Raw genomic sequence first — 18,361 nt, 5'->3', positions numbered from 1 at the left:
TTCTGAGGATCCCTCCTCCCCCACAGTTCACCCCACGTGGCATGTCTCCAGTGGAGCATTTTCAGGGGGCTGGAGGGGGCGGTAAACTTCATTACACCAACACCAGTGAATGCTATCCTATCTTCTCCTTGGGAAAAGATGAATTTAGTAGCACTTTACTGAATTTAGTAGCACTTGCTTCTAACTACTGAGGTCCAGCTTTTTAAATACATTGACCAAGTTTGCATGACTAATAGAAAGAGAAGGCACAGTTGTTTTTTCCATTCCTGAATGCACTGGGTGTTAATTCTGTATGTGTTTATTATATCTCACCTTTCTCCCACTCAAGGTGGCTACATGCAGCTCTCAGGTGGTCTCACCTCCAAGCTCAGGCCAGTTCCAGACCTGCTTTAACATGGCAGGTGCCTTATGTGCACTGAAGCCAAAATTACCCTTGTTGTCTGAACCCAGCAAGATGTGCAGCAGGGGTGGCCTTGAAACCAACCCAGAATCCATGTCTTGTTGCAGGTTTCTGGCGTGGTTTCAATGTCTCCTCCACTCTAGCGCACAACTTGCTGAGTGTAAATGACACAGAAAGCTGCATGCTGTGCGGGTAAGGAGGGAAATTGCGCAGCATGAGGTGGAAAAAAGAAACTACTGTGGCTTCTTTCCCTAGGATCATGTGAACTCAGCTTTGAATTTCAACTTCCAACGTTTTACTAGAAATGGAATCTCATAAAGTGCTGCTGCTTAGGCTCCCAGGACAGGGTTGGGCAGCCCCAGAGCCCTGCTACTTGAGTTTCCACCAAAATTTGGTGCTGGAGTGCCAGGTAAGAGTATGCCAATTTCTCCTTAAAATAGGCACATGCAGAGCATGTTTTTGGATTTGAAGCTGATTTTCTCTCAGGAGTGTCCAAGGAGTGCCATTTTGTTTTGACACAAGCACTATGTCTTATTTTAAAGGGAAATGGGTGTATGGTTTTCCCATCATAACAATGCAATGCACCTCCTGGTACGTTCCTGAAGGAAAACTGGCCTGTGGAACTTGTCCAAGTTCATCTTAGAGTGTAGCAGGAATTTCAGATAAGAAGCATCCATTTGCTTATTTTCCTCAGTCTAGCTTCCTGTGGGAATCTGTGGCAAGCACTAAAAAACTTAAAAGCCTTGTTATCAGTTCATTCGTTGCCAGAGCAGGACTGGTGTCAATTGTCTGTAAATTACTCTGCTGCCAGATATCATCATCCCTGTGCTCCTCTGCTTTCCCTCTTCAGTACACCACTGTAGACCTCTCAAGAGTTCATTCATGGAGTTATTCAGACAGTGACTAGCTATTGCTTGGTAATATAAACCATGTGGGGCGTGGATTACATCAGTCATTACCTACAGCTTTTTTTACATGAGACTTTTAAACTACCACTTTACTGAGGCTTCTGCTTCCAAATTCTTTGTGGAATTAAATTGGTTCCTTTAATACTTTTCTTCTCTGGGTGCTCCTTTCACTGCCCTTGTGTTTCATTACACAACCATTGGGTGGCTTTATGGTACAGTGGAAATGCACAGATGGTTGAGGTTGTGTAAACCATCTGCAACCCATGTGGCATCGTGAGCTCAATAACTTACGTATTTTTACCTCATGTAGAAAGGCTGGAAGTCTCCAGCAAACCTTACTGGTCCTTCCTTGTGAATTGTTTTTGCTCGAAACAGCTGAATAGAAAGTTTTTCCCCATTTCACAGGCCTTAATGAAATCTCGTTCATGAAGCAAAGATAAGGAACTGAACAACTGCAATACAGGGACAGTTCCACAGCCTGTTCACAGGGAAAACATGACTCTAGCACAGAGCAAAGGAACATCAAAATGTAAGATGGCAGACAAATCTGTTTCTGCCACCTCATACTTCCCCTTCAATGCCCATGGAAATAAAAGCCTGAACTAAAAATTACAGGTAAATGCAGTTAGGCTATTCCTTATCTTTACCCAGTGCATCAAGCAACAGGCCTGAAAAAAGTCACTTCACACACAATGCTATGCCTATTTAGGCAGAAAATGGCCTACAATCCTAGCATGTGGGCCTGCCATGCTGGCTCAGGCATCTAGGGAGCTGTAGGCCTTTTTCTGTCCAAATAGGCACAGCATGGCATCCTAAATGAGGCCATGTTTATCTTTATCCTTGTGTTCTGCTCTGCAAATCATAAACTGAGAAACACTGTCCTATCAGAGGTTTCATGCTCACAAGAGTAAAGGTAGACAACATAAAATGTTCAATAAAAGCCCATTTTTGTTTTTATTTCTAACCTCAATATTGCAAATATACAGAAAAATACCAGTACAAATTTATAATATAGCCAGGCTTATTTACAAACTCTATATATAGTTCCTTCCTTTTTCTTCTGCAGCTTGCCTCAGACAGTACATCTTAAGAAATTCTATGTACAGAAGTATATCAGCTATGGCTTTTTCTTATTCTACAGCAATTATGCACACGGTATGGAGTCTTTTTCCATTCTGGTTTGACAAGTCAGGAAGACAATAATGCTTCAAAGCACATGCAATGGCAACATCTCTATGGCTGCTTTGTTGCTTGGGCAGCAGTGAAACAGATGTAATGTGATCTATGTATTCAATACTATGGAAGGGAAAGCTACTGTTGCCTAGGGCCCCATGTGTGTGTTGGCCACCAGACCCGGTTTGTTTATTGGGTAAGTTTCAGGTTACTTGGATTAGTGTCACTGCATCAGCCAATGTACTTCAAGGTCGCTTGCTTAAGAGGGGACAATAGAAAGTGGGCAGTTAACAAGACACAGGTCTCCTTGAGAGTACCTAATGATATTCTTCTCCCACCTGCCTTGAAAAAATGCTTTAATACATATGGCCAGTTGGACATGTAATGCGAAGAGCCAGTAGACAGACTATTAGGTTCACATCACAGTGGATGAGATCTTCATCTGTTTCATAAATACAGGTTCTCCTACATTCCCAGCCCAGTACATGGACGTTCAAGAATCGCATGCACAATAGAGCAATTTGCACTTGGTTTCATACCAGAGTGCATCACACAAAAAAGTTCAAAGAAAGAACAACAGTTGTGAAATATCTTTGTGGGACACAGGATTATTTAGCTCCCTTTAATTCAAGGTTTGGTTACCATGAATTTAAGCAAACATTAATTCACCGTAAACATGTGCAGTGTGCTTTTATTTACATGTAAGGTGTGCTTCCATACTGCCCTAAAAGTGATAAATAATCAGTGAAAATCCTTTTTAATAGAACAAACCTCTTCTGAGGATCGACATTCCTTCCAATCATTTGCTGGAGTACCTCCCTTTAACAAGAGACAACAAAAAATGTATACTGGATAAATGTACATTTGGGATGTATTCATATTATGCAGGGGTACAAGGGTTGAAATAAAGGCCTTATCCAAAAGTACAATAAAGCTAAAATAAGTGAAAGAAAGAAAGCTCAGGTCAGGATCTTGCTTCCAAGTATCTTACTTTCATTTTATTACTTCCAAAGAAAAAGGAGGCAAAAGTTGACTTTACCAGCATGATCTTAACTACTTGGAAGTACCCAACAACCTCTGCATATCTAACAAATTGATTTGATACAAGTCCACAGGGACAGCCTAACCTCAAACAGATTAAGCTCACTCTTTTCTTCACATGTTGGCTTCATGACACGGTGAATGATGACAAGTGTCAACAAGTTCACCAAACCAGAACCCTAACCCTGGACTTTTGCCAGCAGGAGAAGGATGTTAAATCAGAACAGAATTTACTGATGTTGACAAAACTTGGATTAGCATCCCATTTTGTGATGTTCACCTGCATTACAAAGAAAGTTCAATCCTACCCACTCCCTCCATTATGAAGCAATTGTCATTCAGTTTACAATGCACTACTTTGTATTTCCAACTCTGGCACCTCCTGATCCCAAGCACCACTTCCCTTGGAAAACATTCTGCAGATCCCAGGACCCAGAATGGATGCAATGGCAGTATGCTAGGGACCAGGAAGGGAGGATGGCCTCTTACCAAAGCCCCCACAGAGAACTTCCTGCTTGCACTGCTCCACTGTCACATAAGCTTGGGAGAAGGGAAGCAGAGTGAGGCAAGCTGCAGGTGCTTCCACTGAAGGTGGGGTTTGTAGGGATGAGGTGGCAGGTGTTCAGACATGATCATGCTCTTGATCAAAAGTAGCTTAGTTGGCCAAGTCCAATTCTAAAAGAAGCAGAGCTTATTCGTCAATGCTTATTATAAGAGGACTTGTCCCAAATTACACTTAAAACCACACCTTTTAGTGAATGCGGTCCTCAATGAAAGGGTAGTAATACCACCAGTCACTCAAAGTGTATTTCACATTTGTGCCTGTGAAAATCGCTTATTTGGGTAGCTAAAATTCTATGAAGCACTAAACAAATGAATATTCGGAGAGTCATTCAGTTCACTCTTGCCTCTTCAAACACTTCAGTCCTTTAGAGTGCAATTCGATGCACATTTGGAAAGAAAAAAGCCCCACTGTTCCCCAGTTGGGGAATCCAAGAACGTGTAGGACTTTTCTCCTTCTGAATAGGCATAGGAATGCACCCCACTGGCAGTGAAAATCAAACGCCAGCTATGCCACAAATGGTTGAATATGTTGTTGTTCTGTGGCTTCTGCTCAGGAAGAAGCCTTCTATTCCTGCAGCAACAGTTATCAGATTAGGATGCTTCTATTGCCAATTCACATCCTAGCAGATCTCCTTTTAAGCTATAGAGTTCAATATATTTCTAAATCACTTGGTGAAAATTCACTTCACAATTCTGTGAACTAAGTGTCATTGGAAAACAGAGTATGACTCCATCTGGAGAGTATAACTGAGGGAACTGATAAATGCACATAGTGGAGCAGGGGCTCCAACCATTGATCTATTGCTTTCAAGAAAACAGATGCATAGCAAAAAACAAACACTGAACAACATCATGGTGCTGCCTGTGAAGTAATGAAGCTTTCCTTCAAGAAACCGATCTAAAGCACCTAATTTCTATTACTTCAAGAGGTCATAACATTCTAAACAAGTCTTATTTTTAAAAGATCTGTAATGTTTAGTCCTACCATTTATACAATAATCATCTTCCCCACTCAGATGATTTTGCTTTCCTTCTAAAAATAAGATTTATGGCAGCATACATGCTGATTTCACAGTTTAGTTTAGAGTTGCTTTGAGACTTGGAATAATCTCTGCTTTGCACAACACACATCCAGCCAGTTGATTACACTTTAGTTAGAACAAAAAGCAACCCCATTTCAGTACAAAACCCTTTGGGATGCTGGTTAGTTCCTCCAGTTCCTGCTCCAGCATCATAATGCTCTGCTTGCTAGGAAAAGTGCTGGTCACACTGCAGGAGCGTCAAAGCAGTATCATCACAGTGTTGAGTCAAACACGTCCCCTACCTAGGAATTTGGGCCATTCTTCCAGCAGCATAATATTCTGTACCTAGTAATGCTAATATGGAGTGAAATGTTGCTTTCACATTTCTATTTAGTTCTCTTTTAAGATCAGGAAAGAAATCTTATTAAAATAATGTTACATTTTAAAAGAAGCGTTTCCTTCTTCCTCATGCAGAGCTGCAATGTCTTCTCTCCTACCCTTACTCCCTGCAACACAGTTCTTGCAGTCTTGCTGGTTTTAGACAATTTTATTGAAGAAAGAGGAACACAGAATTCCCTTGGACATGGAAAAGGCATCAAAGATGAGAGAAAAATGGACTGTCGGCATTCACGCCTTTTTGTAGCAGCATTCAAACTCATATGTATCCAGTTCTAGCAAGATCTGTAATATCATTACTCCAGGAGATCCTGAGCAGAAGAAGAAAAAAAACTCTTGTTAGTTTTCAGGATTAGGATTCTTCTCAAGTTTTCTCTTGACTAACAGATGTAAACCAAGCATTCTGTTAAAACACACTGAAACATGGTATTTTCAAACAGGCATAGGTCAAAAATCACACATTGGAAATCCACATTTTTCAGTCTAAGTTGACAGAAACTGCTAGAACGATACACACTCATTGGTCAGAATCACTTGCCTCATCAGAATCATCATGGTAACCAGTTTTACTGGCCTCTGGTGTTTCAAGTCCTTCAAAGCCATTGGCTTCCGCATGCTGCTGTAGGACGGAATATCGGTGAACCAGAAACCTAGCAGCATAATAAACACAAATGGAATAATTTTACCTGTGACAACTGTACCTCTGATCAAAGCAGCTACAAAGAGGTGAAGATAAAGGCTATAGCCTTTTAGAGAGATGCCAGATAAAGGTAGAAATGATTTAAAAAAACCCAAATCATTTTAAAAAGCAAAGCATGGAAGTGAAGGCATTCACTGAGCTGATGCAATTGAATCTAAGCGTTAATCTAGATAAGTGCTCATCAGTTTGCATCTAGAGGTTCTTAGCACGATAGAGGAATAATCTTGTATTTGAAACAACCTGACAAATAAAGAGCAGGAAATTTAAAGTGCAGAGGTGGTAATTGGGAGTTGCTGCAGAATTTTCCTCCTGCTTACAATTTCCTTTTCTCTTCCTACCAGACCAGAGAGCACTTTCTCTAGTTGATTTTCTCCAAATAGAATTTAGCTCCAATATCAAAGCTCAACTGGAAGAACAATTGGGTAGAGTGCATTTTAGAGGGAGTAGGAATGAAGAGAAGAAATTTGGGAAGGGTTTGACACCCTCACCACTCAACTGACTAGGCAGGGATTTGTGTTCTAGGATCATAGGTCTGCCACACAGCTTAGGCAGGTGCATCCTAGAACACAAGAACTAGAGTTCTGGCAATCAATATATTCTCGCAGAAACAAAAACATTCTAAACTTGTTCTACTTGAATCACAAAGAAGCAAGACTTGTTCGGAAAGTTCCACTCAAACCAGCATCCAATTTCACTTCCCAGGAGGTCTTCTTTCCCTAAACTAGCTTTAGGGTTCATTTCTTTATTACCACTGTGACACAGAAGCTACATTTAGGTACTCTAATTATACCATCCTATACTGGCAAGACTGCAAAAAGGAACCATGTGGATTGAGTAAATTATGCAATTCCTTCCCAGTAAGGTGTAATGCAGGAACAGGAAAGAGCTGTACCATTTGCCCAACTCATCAACCCCCTTTTTAAATGGTGGTGTTGCAATGTAATACCTCACCACCAACGCTTAACCTGTTCAGCTTGTGAACCAATAGCTGCAGCTGCTGAAGAGGGTAAGTAATACTTTCCTGGCAGGAAACAGGATTCTTTAGTAAGAGGGCTATCATGTTATCTGCAATTCTATGATCCTTCAGAGTGGAAGAGGATTACTACTCACAGAGCCTTTACAGCCTATTGCAATTTGCTATGAAAATTCAGCTTATGCAACGCACAGCAAGAGTTTACAGAGGCCACTACTTCCAACAAACCAGAGAACAATCCCCCACAACAGTACCAAAGCTCTTGAAGAGCCCTTTATTTTTTTTTACTTTTCTCGTTATTTACAGGCTGCATGCACATCCTTCCCCAGCGCTGGAGCATCTAAGATTCCTTTCCCATGGTGGGGCTAATCCATGGGGTGACTTATGGGCCCTCATGACCATCTCACAAACCTCGTGTAGCTGCCACATGCTTCTCTTTGCCCAGATAGCATGGCAATGTTAGATATATTTAGGAGGCAGGCAGTTTACCACTCCAGAACCCAGAATGAGAACCAAGGCATTGTTGTAATGGAACCTACTAAAATAAGCCCAGTCAAAATGTGCATGACAATCCCATCATATATTAAGCACTTTCATCTGTTCTAAGACCACTGGGTTTCAGCAAGATGAGATGGGTAAAGATGTGGAACTTGTGGAGGCCAAAATGCTCTTGCAGCGAACTGTGGCTAGATTTTTTCTTCTCCTGGAAATAGAAGTATGCTTTTGCTACCAGCACATTTCAGTCAAACTCTACTACTGCAGCATCTGCGTAACAAAGGGGCAATGCGTATACAGTCTATTCTTTTACAGCCCTGCATAACGGAAGGTGCCGCCCCACTCCACAAGTCTCACCTTCCCCCACAAACATATTTCTTAATGATGACTACTCCAGCCACAGCAGTGATGAGCATCAAGCCTATTACAGCCAGGATGACTGGAGTGGAGTTTGAGGAGGCAGACTGCAGAAAGAAAGGAGAAAGAATTGATTAAGTTGATATGACATATTATTAGAGGGCGGGACCATTGCGGTTACTAAACCCTTTCTACAATGACCTGCATAGCCTATTTCAGGTTCTTGAAACCTTTAGGTCCTGGACATAATGCAGCAGAGAACACCGCCCTGCAAAGATCTGGGGAGGCAGAATGAAACTGCATATTGTGGAAAAGGGAAAGGCCTCTGCCACTGATTTCCTAGCTCAGAATGCTAATCACATCTTCAGCAGCCAGTTTGGAATGCTCATTCGTCTCACTGCCTGCACATAGCTGAGGTTAATACTAGCAGAGAATTTTTAAAAACTGACTTCTTAAACATTAATCATTAGTGTGCAGCATTGTTCTTGCAATTACAGTGGCTAAATTTGTTCATTTTTGTAACCTACCAACTGACTTGGGCTCAAGTAGTTGCTTGTACATTTTTTTTTCAGATCAGTCTCTTCACGGTTGGGATTCTCCCCACCGAGGCATTTGTCTCCAGGAATCTTTCGGTATCTGGAATTCAACAAAAGTCTCAGTAGGCTATTGGGAAGCTCCTTTCACAAACAACTGTTTTCCAAGCCAGCACAGATTAGCTGCTTCATGCTCCATCATGAGAGAAAATGGCTTCATTGTTGCCAGGCTGGCTAACCTCTCATCAGCTCAGAGATTTCAAACATCTCCAATAAACTAGGATTATTCCAGAGGGGTATTTATACAGGGCCTATAGCACTATAGTGGGACCAAGGAAAAAGTAGAACATTCAGGCTCAAAGACACTTAATATATTCACATTTATGGCTCGCAAAATATTTCAGCAGTGCTTCTCTGCTCCACAAAATGTCTTGTATGAATTATCTTAAATCTGTGACAGACCTCCAGACTTCTTATTCCACTGGGCTTACACCTGTGATGGTAACAACAGTAAGATATGAGGGAAGGTTTCCTTGAAGTTTTTTTTTTTACTTCTCCAGATACAAGAAGATTATTTAACAGAGAACCATGGCTTACTGGCAAATAATCCTTTTCCCAAAAGCCAACATATACTTTATAAAAATAAATACACATAGCTTACTCTTATATGCATTTATTTTTCTGAAATAAGAGAAGGAGACTGGGGAATATATGCAGATCTTATACCAACAGTATTTTGTGGCTAACTTAGAATATCAAGACTTATACAAATGCCAATGGACTAGAATCTTACAAGAAAATTACCCTTTTGTCTTTAACCGCTCTCGCTTCCCATACAGACAGAACTCCAAGTCGTGACCCTTCAGCTCTGGCTGCTCCACACATTCAGACTGGTTTTCTGGACGGAAGTAGCCAAAATCACTGCAGGATAATGTGGAAGAGGAGGAAAAGAGGCATTAAATTCAGAAAGGGCATGAGCATCAATTCACATTTATTATCACTGCACCCAAGAGGCTGAAAGAAGCTAAAAACAGATAAAGAGAATTAGCTGCAGCCAAGCCAGTTCTTTGAGAAAGCGTGTGTCCATTGTTTTCCACTTTACTAACACTCAAAAAACCTTGAAGTGCAATACATTTTCTAGTTTGGACAGTGGTCGTGCCAGAGCCATGGGCTTGTATTTGGTACCACCTGCATTGTAACAGATTGCCAAGGAAATAGTCTTGCTTCTTAATGTCTACACTACAACCTGATTTCTTACATTTCACCCCTACCCCATTTTCTTCTTTCACTTTACAATTTATTTTCTTTAGGCTGCAATTCTATACCCATTTACTTGGAATTATGCCCCATTCAACTCAAAGAAACTGCTGTGTGAATAGACACATCTAAGATTGCACTGCTAGAAGCTAAATATCTCTCAACTATTCTTGAGGGCCTTTAAAATTGGGAAAGAAATAGTCGATATAAGCAAAATCTAAGAGCTTACAAGCACTTAAGCCATACTCTTCTCCAAGAAAAAGTCAATACAGAGAAAGGCCTGAATATCACAAAAGCAGGCAACTTGTGGCTAACCAGATATTCTGGCTTACACCTTCTTCATTGCTCACTATTGGCTAAACTGGCTAGGGTTAATGAATTGAAGGCCAAAACACAAGTTGTCTACCCCTGTATTAAAGGCACTACAGTACAGGAAGTCTTGGTCAGTCTTGGTCATAGTTTTTGAAAACTATGTATGGAGCCTTTGCTCCATTCCACAATGTAGTTTCTTGTACTTTTCTAGGAGCCCAGTCCCTGAGGTACTTTTGTGAATTTATGGTCCCAATCCTGTCTTTCTCCCTTCATCCCAGGCCCTGGCTAATCCTGCCAAAATTATTCTAAACCCAGAGAAAGAATGCAACTCTGTGTGACTTAATCTAGAGCAGGGGATTGTTGCCACTTCGGTCCCAGATAAATAGTACAGATGTTCACACACGGACATGCATGCCCACAATGGAACATCAGTTGCAGTGGAAGATCTGCCAATACAAAATCTTTCATACTTGTTTGCCAAAGGGAAAAGACTGACATCATGTACCTTGTTGATTTAAAGTTAAACTATCAAATTTGGAGTGCAAAATTAGGGATTTCTACTGGGAAACCTCTCATTCCACTGTAGTTAGATGACCAATACTTACATTACTTGACTACTCTCATAAAATACTTCACTCACGTATATAGAGCCACATACTGCAGTTGCACCTGCCACAAAAGCGTCCCTTTAATATTTCAAGGAAGCTCAAAAGGAAATGGCTATGGTCACTCTGCAGGCCATTTCAGAAGGCTGAAAATGCTGCTATGGAGAAGAAAGGTGGGAAGAACTCCCCAAACATACCAAAGGAAGTCATCTAATGTGCAAATGCAAACGGATGGTTGCTTGGTCACTATGTAGTCACGGCCATTCTGACAGACAGATGACTTGCGAAGTCGTAGGTATTCCTCCTTGTAGCCTAGTATGCAGCCATCTGCAGGATTACTGGCATCACTGGAGTGAGCCAACCACTTTGTATAATCCTTCTCCTCACCTAAGAAGGGAATAATGACCTGAGGTTCCTGAGACAGTCAAAAGCTATTAAAAACAGGTGGCCCCTTTGAGGCTCTTCTGGAAACTTATCCACCCACAAGATGGAGCCCTCCCTGGAACCCAAAATTACCTTGCAGTTCTTCCCTTGTGTGAAATACATAATCTGTGGTGCTTCACACATCATTGTTCTGTATAGCCTGATAGTTAGAGTGTTGGACTTGGGATCTGGGAGACCCAGGTTCTAGTCCCCACTCAGCCATGAAGATCACTGGGCAAGACTCTGACTCAGTCACTCACTCTCAGGTTACCTCACATGATTGTTGTTATGAGGATAAAATGGAGCTGTGTAAGCTGCCCTGGGTTCCTCACAGAGGTTAAGGGTGGGATATAAATGCAGTATAACAACAACAGCAACAACAACCTAATGTTACCCACAAGGTCAGAACAACAAAGAGCAGGAAGGAAAAGAAAAAATCCTTCCCTCTCCTCTGCTGCTGACTGGAGGGAAAAGGGAGTACATTTTATAGGGTATGGGCTGGAAAGAATGGCTTTTTAGGATGCAAAAGAGTACTGGAGATTGGACAACTTTTCTGAATCGTTACTTCAACTTGGAAAAATTATCTGGCTGCTGCTTCTTTTTTTCATGAAAAATTTAAGTATTTTAGAAGTTATGTATGTCCATCTGATTGCGGCTGGAACAACCAAGGTAGTTTCTTATGCAACTCAAAAAATAACCTGCAGGACTAATCCAGTGGGCCCACAGGAAAATGTGGCCCACAGGACTAACCCAGTCCATGAATGCTTCCCATCTGGCCTGCAAAATCTTTGGCTCTTCCCACAGGCCACACCCCATGCCCAAGTCTCACCCTCAGGAGTCTACTAGGGGCTTGTGATGGGAATCCCTATTATCTTCAAACACTGATCTGAGATAACTAGGAGATTCCCTTCTCTGCCCCCTCCACAAGGCCCTTGGAAGATTAGGGAGGAGGACAGAAACTAATCTTCGATAATCCCTTTTATCTCTGATCAATGATTGGATTGCTTCCCTTATGCCATGCCTTCTGAACTGGAGAGTATGCAACAGTGGTAAAGCAGTCCTAGATGAAGATGCTATTGCAGTGCTTCAGCAACAGCTTTGGTTGGAGTCATTATGCCCTTGCTACACTTTCCTTCATTAGGTAGAACATGGTTTGGGTTAAGCACAAAGCACTGGCCAGTGCTCCATTTGACACTCCATGATGTCAAGCGTGTGCCCATGCCTCCCAATGTCATCTGGCAGGTGGGAGGAGTGGAGGACCAGCCCAATTCAGTTCTCCCCGTTGTACAATATGTTACTATTGTATCATACTATTCTATTTTAGAAATACAGTCAAGTCAATTTGAACGGAAGCAGTCTGCAGACATTTCTCTTTGTTACCAGAAAAGAAAGATTACTCACAGTCCCTTTTGAGGAGATCATTGAAGTCAATAGTATATGAGACCCACTGGCGGGACAGAAAGCTCTCTGTAAATCCCCAGATACTAACGTTCATTGATTTTGCTCCTGGTTCTGATGCCAGGCCAGTAAAAGTAATAGGGTCCTTACTGAAAACATAACTATGCCAACACTGTCCTTCATCTGTTGAGAACCTAAAAGAGATAATCATCAGGAATTATCACTGTGGGTCCTTTAAAGTTACCAGAAAGCCTCGTGAAGCCTTCAGCAGCTGCCTGAAACAACTAAGGATGCAAGACAGGTCAAGGGAATGCTAGGTCAGACTACATGCCTAGGGGTCACTTCATGTGGATAGAAACACTGGGTCTACTTCATCTCTGTAAAGCAATACCAGAAGAAGGTGAATGCCATAGCAGCAAAACAAGCAAATGTAATCCCTCTTCTTCCAGCTGTTTTCTTCCTAGCTAGAGTTCCAGAAACATTTGCCTCAAATGGAACCCAGTTTATTCTGGACTAGAGCATGGCACATAGGAAGAGAAAGTGGACTTCTGAATATTTTGTTAAAACCGATAACTTCATGGAAAAGCTGGAACACTCTTAGTGCTACCAATCATTCCACAGCTATTCCAACTTTTCCTCCTGAACAGATTTTTTTTTTTTTTTTTTTGTAGAAAGAAAAAAAGCAATCAAGGTCAACACATCAAAGACAAAGTCTGATCTCCTTGTGAAACTCTGTCAATGAAGAAAGATGACTGCAAGATAAAAGCCTTGCCTGAAAACATCCCTATGTTTCACATATTCTAAACTCAGACCAAGCCAGTTTCTCTCTTTATCTGGAACAAGAGGGACCTACGGGGAACTAGAAGTGTGAAAGCTGGTGATGTGCCTTTCAGGAAACAGAAATTCTCATATCCTCCCCACCATACAAAAATAAGCAAAAATGAGCTTCTGCATACTTAATCATATTGATAGGATGATGGGTTTGCTCCACAGCCACGATGATGCCCCCAGAATCCAAGATGGCATAGTGATGAGGTCCTTTGAGCATTCGTGCCCAGGTGTAGCCACCATCATCCGAAATGTAAACATCTGGGTTTACTATTGAAATGGTGTCCCCCACACTTCCTGCAACATAATGACCAAGATCATAGAAGCAGGCACATTGCAGTTTTCTGATGACGGTCTAAGCACATGTATTCCTTCCAAAGTGCATCCACCTTTAAGAAACAGGACAATCCCCCCATCCCCCGCAATCAAGTCAGTGGAAGATTGCAAGGAAAGCTTCTGTACTTGCTCATTATATCACTTCACATTATATGTGTATAAAGTTTAATTCCTTACCATGAGCAATGACAATTCCAACAGCGTTAGGTTCAGACAAAGGCCCCATTGGTACATTCACTTTCTGAGAAATGCTGTAGGATGCATGGATGTGAAGGCTGCACTGTAAATATAAGACAATGCAAATAAGAAAAGGTGACACATTCAGGACAGGAGTATAGCAGACTTAGTCTCATTAAAAGCAGTGGTAGCCAGCATGCTCGAGTGACAACAAATCAGCCAATGAGGAGGATCTCTAATGATGCAAAGCCATGGAAGAATGATCCTAAGCCTCAAAACCTCATTGGTCAAGGCAGCACTTCAGAATAGAAAATCCGTATGCCCCAAGGCAGCTCCCTCCATACATAAGCCCATTCCCTCAAGTGTTCACTTCTTTTAAGAAGCTGAATTGTGAATGGCTTTCTGTCTTTTGAACAGATTAGGTCCAACTCAGTATAAACAGTGTATTCAGGAACTTGCAAAATACTCTGATTTATCTTTATTGTAACTTCTATGAACTACCCTGCTATGCAGGGTGAAGTGACATTATTACAAAATCTAGTTTCCCAATGAGCAATTCCAAAGCCCACAGGAACTTGAATAAGTTTAATGCAATTTTTAAAACTTGGCATCCAACATCAATCTATAAGTTGCCCTGTACTGGCTCCTCATTGAAGCCCGGGCCCAATTCAAGGTGCTGGTTATACCTATAAAGCCCTTAACGGCTTGGGACCTGGATATCTAAAGGAACACCTGCGTCCATATTTGCCCTCCCACCCCTTGAGATCGGTGGCAGAGGCCCTTCTCCGGGAACCCTTTGTGAAAGATATTAGGAGGGTGAGTACCCCGAGGAGGGTTTTCTCTGCAGTGGTGCCCCACTTATGGAATGCGCTCCCCAGAGAGGTCCACCTGGGGCAGTCGTTATTTGTTTTTCGGCACCAGGCAAAGATCTTTTTATTTAAACGATATTTTAATACTTGCTGATTTTATTTATTGGTTTTAAATTATTGCGCCAGGACGTTTCCAGATTTATATGTATGTATTTGTATAGACATTTATATGTTGGAAGCCGTCCCGAGGCTTATGTGAATGGGACAGCATACAAAAATTCCAAATAAATAAATAAATACTACCATGCCCTAAACATTAATTCTAACCTTAAACACATTTACTAGGAAACCTCAAAATCAGTAAAACATACTTTCATACAAATAGCCTAGAACAATAAATCTTTAGTTCCTGCATTTTATTTATTTATTTAGAATTTTTGTATGCCATCCCATTGCATAGCCTCGGGACAGCTTACATAAAATTTATGCTAGTACTGAAAAAAAGACAAACCTTCTCCTTATTTTTAGCTGTTGACTCACACTCAGCATTTTCAGGTTTTCTCAAGCGTACCCATTCCCCTCCTTGATCAAAGGTAATTACCGACCGAATGAAATTATCTAATTAAAAGGAGAAAAAGTAGTAAATCTTTTCTTTTGTGCAATACACTCCATATAACATATCTTCCAAAATTAAAAAACTGTCTTTTTGTTTTGTTTCCAGAAGATGTTTCAAGCATTCAGGGTGACATGTCATCTTGCAGAAGCAATCTTAATGCTTACAGAACCAACTAAGACATTTTCAATGCCAAAGAGCAATGTTACACTCCTCAAATTAAATGAGAAATATGCCACAGTATAAAGCACAGTTTTCAAGTCACAGTATAAAGAACATCCTACTGAGCAATTTAAAGTCAAGAACTTATACCCTAATTGTATATTGTGTTCTTGTTGTATTTGTATTTTTATTTCATTTCTATTTTTGTATTTTTGAGAAATTGTGTATTGCCCAGAGAGCTTTGGCTAGAAGGAGGTATAGAAATAAAATTAATAATACAAATACTAATAATACTTTACCATTTTCATAGGCAACAGATTCGATCTTTCCAGGTGCTCACACAAACCATTTAGGAAGGTGCACACTTAATCACATGGCCAAATTTTAGGAAATTACATAAGCATTTGAAAGTAATCAAATAATGAAAATATACGGTTCCACAAAAGAGATGGTTTAAGCCCAGGGACTATGGACACACAAGACTTCTCCCAGAGACTTTACACACTGTATGAATATGCACTTCTTGTGTCTGGAGCTAAGCCTGCAATAGCCATTCACCTGCCTGCACAGCAAAGGAGGGCGGAAGCAATGACAGCCCGATCTTCCCAGTTTACATGACTTAAGATACAACATCATATAGTAATCCCTTCTCTCAGGGACAACTCTTCCAGCATGAAATGGGAGTCATTCCTGTGTAGGTGTGCCATTTTCTGCTTTGACAAGTCACTTGTGATTCCCAAGTATAGGAAGAGTGGAAATGCCAGCCCCACATCTGGGTATGCGTCTGTTTGGCCTTTTCACTTTACTCCAGCAGTATGAAATGAGCTAACCTGTGGCTAAGACCAAATAGCTCCAAAGGATGCAGCATGAACACTTGTAACCACAGGAACAGATCCTGATGATTGTTCTATGAGTTCAATCAAAACAAAATTTGGGACCTGCACTGCAGGACAAGTGAATGTGTCTTAGAGACACTGTGAAGGCAACAGAAATACTTCCCTCATTCTAAATACTTATGAGAAAAAACAGATTCAAATAAGCTCATTCTAAGAAGCCTACATGTTATATAAATGTCAATTAATTCTAACACCCAGAGATACCTCCATTTCATTCCACTGAAGAGTTATGTTTCAACTACCTTCTTAGCAGAATCTTATTTCTCTCCAGCCACTCACTTATCCCTTTGTGGCCACTGTGTTATGCCAAGAGTTGAGTACTCACCTTCTGAGAGCACACTAGTGATATAGATGCCTCGCAAGGAGGTCACATTAGTGAAGTCTGTCTCTCCTCCAGTGGTGGTATAGAGATGCCTTTCTAGAGATTTAGAATATATGATGCCTTGATCATCAGAAGTATAAATTGTTCCATATCCAGTATCTGCAAGAAAAATGCAAGGTTGCAAGGTGGACAGTCAGATTGACAAACTGACAGGATGAAATTGTCAATTTAGCACTATCAATATGCACTATTAAAATCAGAAATTATCAGGCCTAGAAAGCTGGCTATGTACCGTCTATGCCCATTTCAGGGAAGCTTGAATAACAATGAACTGGATGAATAACTAAATGAATGAATACTGAACACCAATGAACAGGCTCAGTAAGTTTGCTTGACATCTGGGATGGGGAGGGAGGAAAAGCCAGAAAGATCAGCAGTACTTGTGCACACAACTGGCTCCATGAGTGACTTCCCAAAAAGATGATCCAAACATGTTCTGCCAGTCAGTTTACAAACTGTATTATTCAAATACTTTCCAGTCCTGGTTATGATGGTCCACACTTTAAAAGTGTGTGTTATTTCCAGAGTTAATATTATTTGATACACTTCCCTCCATAATAGATTGCCAAGTCATTTGTAAATAAAATACAAAATGTAAGCATTAATAAAACAACATTTTAAACACCCATAACTGCAACAAGCAGCAAGAAATACTATAAATACTCAAAGGTCTCTTGAAAAACATAAAAAGGCACTTTGCAACATGATCCAGAACGGCTGCCCATAACTTTCTGAATCTGAGGATCGTAGGTATATCCAAAATAGAAAAAGCATGGAAGCAACGGTTGCCTTTGCATTTTTCCTGCCCTGCAAATTACTTTGATGGCTGATTTTGGCTGCCTAAGTCTTTTGTGCCTGCTAATGAGGAGGACAGGCTGAGTCACCACTGCCATATACTGCATCCTTACTCCTGGCCTCCCCAATATCCAGTCCCAACATACAAACATAGAAACAGAGTGAGTCAGAAGGGGTCTCCTGGGCCATCTAGTCTGACCCCTGGCTCCTGCCGGCCCCGCTCACAACAAGCCCACCATGTGCATGTCCAGCCTATCTTTGAACACCCTCACTGATGGGGCCTTAACGACCTCTCGTGGAAGCCCATTCCACACCCTCGGGGTCCTAACTGTCAGGAAGTGCTTCCTGGTATCTAAATGGAACCTTGGTTCCCTGAGCTTTGCTCTGTTGGAGCGCGTTCTGCCTTCCTCTGCAGGGGAGAACAAATCTCTACCGATCTCCATGTGACATCCCCTCACATACCTGTATGTCGCCAACATATCCCCTCTGAGTCTCCCTTCTCCAGGCTGAAGAGACCCAGTTCCCTCAGTCTTTCCTCATACCCCATCCCCTGCAAACTGGCCACCAACCTTGTGGCCCTACGCTGCACTGACTCCAACCTGGCTATATCCTTTCTGTAATGAGGGGCCCAAAACTGAACACAATACTCCAGTTGTGGGTGCACCAGAGTCATATAGAGTGGTAGTAATACCTCTCTCGATCTACAAGCCACACTTCTGGCTATGCAACCAAGGGTGGCGTTTGCCCTCTTGACCACCGCATCACACTGCTGACTCATGTTTAGCCTGCAGTCAACCAGTACCCCT

The 18,361-nt window shown here is 41.4% G+C and overlaps 1 protein-coding gene across 2 annotated transcripts in view; it reads right to left on the bottom strand.

The window, feature by feature from the left end:
* Positions 1–2,238: 2,238 nt before the first annotated feature.
* The window catches only part of SORT1 (sortilin 1), a 51,495-nt gene continuing 35,372 nt past the window's right edge, over positions 2,239–18,361 (bottom strand). For both annotated transcript variants that reach the window (XM_044443473.1, XM_044443481.1), the window contains exons 10-20: positions 16,704–16,859; positions 15,219–15,325; positions 13,899–14,001; positions 13,514–13,682; positions 12,561–12,751; positions 10,934–11,123; positions 9,367–9,483; positions 8,557–8,665; positions 8,030–8,136; positions 6,043–6,154; positions 2,239–5,815 (exon numbers count right to left, since the gene is read on the bottom strand). In XM_044443473.1, coding sequence (XP_044299408.1) covers positions 5,801–5,815; positions 6,043–6,154; positions 8,030–8,136; positions 8,557–8,665; positions 9,367–9,483; positions 10,934–11,123; positions 12,561–12,751; positions 13,514–13,682; positions 13,899–14,001; positions 15,219–15,325; positions 16,704–16,859 — 1,376 coding nt within the window. In that variant the 3' untranslated portion in view covers positions 2,239–5,800. The remainder of the gene's footprint in view (positions 5,816–6,042; positions 6,155–8,029; positions 8,137–8,556; positions 8,666–9,366; positions 9,484–10,933; positions 11,124–12,560; positions 12,752–13,513; positions 13,683–13,898; positions 14,002–15,218; positions 15,326–16,703; positions 16,860–18,361) is intronic.

This window comes from Varanus komodoensis, unplaced genomic scaffold (assembly GCF_004798865.1).
Source record: "Varanus komodoensis strain SLA01 unplaced genomic scaffold, ASM479886v1 scaffold1, whole genome shotgun sequence".
Classification (NCBI taxonomy): domain Eukaryota; kingdom Metazoa; phylum Chordata; class Lepidosauria; order Squamata; family Varanidae; genus Varanus; species Varanus komodoensis.
This window is presented reverse-complemented; position numbering and strand designations above follow the sequence as displayed.